This window comes from Danio aesculapii, chromosome 5, assembly GCF_903798145.1.
Source record: "Danio aesculapii chromosome 5, fDanAes4.1, whole genome shotgun sequence".
In the NCBI taxonomy this organism is placed as follows: Eukaryota; Metazoa; Chordata; class Actinopteri; order Cypriniformes; family Danionidae; genus Danio; species Danio aesculapii.
Window position 1 is genome coordinate 59409924 of NC_079439.1, and position 2500 is coordinate 59412423.

At 31.6% G+C, this 2500-nt stretch overlaps 1 protein-coding gene across 1 annotated transcript in view; it reads right to left on the reverse strand.

Annotated features, from left to right (window-relative positions):
* Positions 1 to 2500, reverse strand: part of ccdc15 (coiled-coil domain containing 15) — a 25214-nt gene that overhangs the window by 9980 nt on the left and 12734 nt on the right. Inside the window, exon 7 of the mRNA XM_056457054.1 lies at positions 1470 to 1573. Coding sequence (XP_056313029.1) covers positions 1470 to 1573 — 104 coding nt within the window. The remainder of the gene's footprint in view (positions 1 to 1469; positions 1574 to 2500) is intronic.

Sequence of the window (2500 nt, forward strand, 5' to 3'; positions counted from 1 at the left end):
TGGTGTAATGATTTAGAGGATATTTTCTTAGCACACTTTGGGCACATTAGTACGAATTGAGCATCGTGTCAACGCCACAGCCTACCCGAGTATTGTTGCGGACCATGTCCATCCCTTAATGATGGCTACTTCCAGAAGGATAACGCGCCATGTCAAAGCGCGAATCATCTCAGACTGGTTTCTTTAACATCACAATGATTTCACTGTACTCAAATGGCCTCCACAATCACCAGATCTCAATCCAATAGAGCACAGGAGATGTGCAGCTATCAATTCAATATGGACCAAAATCTCTGAGGAATATTTCCAGTGCCTTGTAGAATTTATGCCATGAAGAATTAAGGCAGTTCTGAAGGCAAAAGGGGGTCCAACTCGGTACTAGGTTTACCTAAAAGTGTCCAGTGAGTGTATATGCATGTGTGTGTATGAACAAATATAGTTGAAGTCAGAATTATTAGCTCTCCTGTGATTTTTTTTTTTTCTTTTTTAAAATTTCCCAAAAGATGTTTAACAGAGCATGGAAAATTTCACAGTATGTCTGATAATATTTTTTCTTTTGGAGAAAGTCTTATTTGTTTAATTTCGGCTAGAATAAAAGAAGTTTAAAATTTTTTTAAAAACCATTTTAAACCACTGTTATACAATGACTTGCCTAATTACCCTAACTTGCCCAATTAACCTAGTTAGGCCTTTAAATTGCACTTTGAGCTAAATACTAGTATCTTGAAAAATATCTAGTAAAATATTTACTGTCATCATAACAAAGATAAAAAAAAATCAGTTATTGGAAATTAGTTATGAAAACTTACAAAAACACATCTGTTCTTTCTTGCAAACATAAGTTGGGGGAAAATATATAGGAGGGGCTAATAACTCAGGATGGCTAATAAGGAGGGGCTAATAACTCAGGATGGCTAATAATTCAATATATATATATATATATATATATATATATATATATATATATATATATATATATATATATATATATATATATATATATATATATATATATATATATATATAGTATATAATTACTTATATATGAGTAATAATAATAATAATATAAGTAATATTTTTTTTTCTGGAATTCAAGCCACTGACTTCAATAATGCAAGTGTAATGCTCCATCAGTTGACTTCTGAACATGCCTGATTTGCTACTTCTGATTATATAAATTAGTGTATTTGTTATGGAAGTGACACCTGATTCATACAGATATTTTGGTTTTGTCATGGAAACCTGCTCAGTCATAGTCACTTTTTCAGTTCAGTATTATGGTCATTTTTACAGTAACTAGTCAGTCACGTAAGCATTTTACACTAGCATGACTAAAGTAAAAAAAAAAAACCAGAAGTGAGCAACTGTCACATGGTAAAGAATGAAAATAGACAGCCTTTTTAACAGCACTGAATATAGGAACGTGCTGTTGCAGAAAACAGGGTTGTGAATGTGTAGTGAGGTTGGACCTTGCAGTTCTCTTGATGTGTTTGCTGTGCCTTTGGTGCTCCTTCACTTGCTCTCGCTCGATGTCCATGAACTGCTGCCGATACATGAGGAATTGAGACTGCCTCTGAAAAAATATGCTTAATGTTTGAAAAAAGCAATAGTTTTGGTAGAAGATAAATAAAGGTTTCTATCTGTTAGAGACAAAAATCACCTTCAAAGCTTAGTTAAGAGATTAGTTTGCCTCAGCTGAATCTAGCAGAGTTACATGAACAGCAAATGATAAGGAGAATTCAAAGTGTGATAGGAGATGATTCTTATTCTCTGAAGTCTTTTTTTGTACTGTTGCTGGAAAAAGGTTCAGAAGCATTAAATGCTCTTCTAATATATATACATTTACCTTTGTTTCTGAGGCAATGAGGCTTTATAACCTTATATTTTAGCAAGTTTTATATTTTTAATGTATTGGTCTTTCCTTATTGCTGTTTTTTTTAATGTAGTATTATTTGTGACGTTATTTCGAAGCATGCTGGATTGTGTTAATATTGTTATACACAGTTATTTGTCTCTTTATGTGTTTGTTGTATCATGATGCAACTGCCCTAATTTAATTGCTCCTGGTGGGATTAATAAAGTTGTTAAACTTAAACTTAAAGAACCTAAATCAGGACTAAATTTTCTCCCTATTACTTGAACATTACTATAATATCATTTTAAAGGCTACAAATATGTTCCCTCTAATTTATTGTTGAAATATCATAATTTACAATGTCTTTTATAACTTATATATAATTAGGAAAGTATGTTTATTACAGAATAAGGTGTAAAAAATGCATATGTTTTAAAGGGATATTCCACCCCAAAAATGGTGAAAATCAATCACTAAACCTCAAGTAGTTCCAAACCTTTATGGCGTTCTTTTTTTTCCTTTTGAACACAAAAGAAGATATTTTGAAGAAAGCTGTTAAGTGGTTTTCATTGACGTTCATAGTAGAAAAAAACATGAAAGTCAATGGTTACCATTCTTCAAAATATCTGTTTTTTTAATACTTCA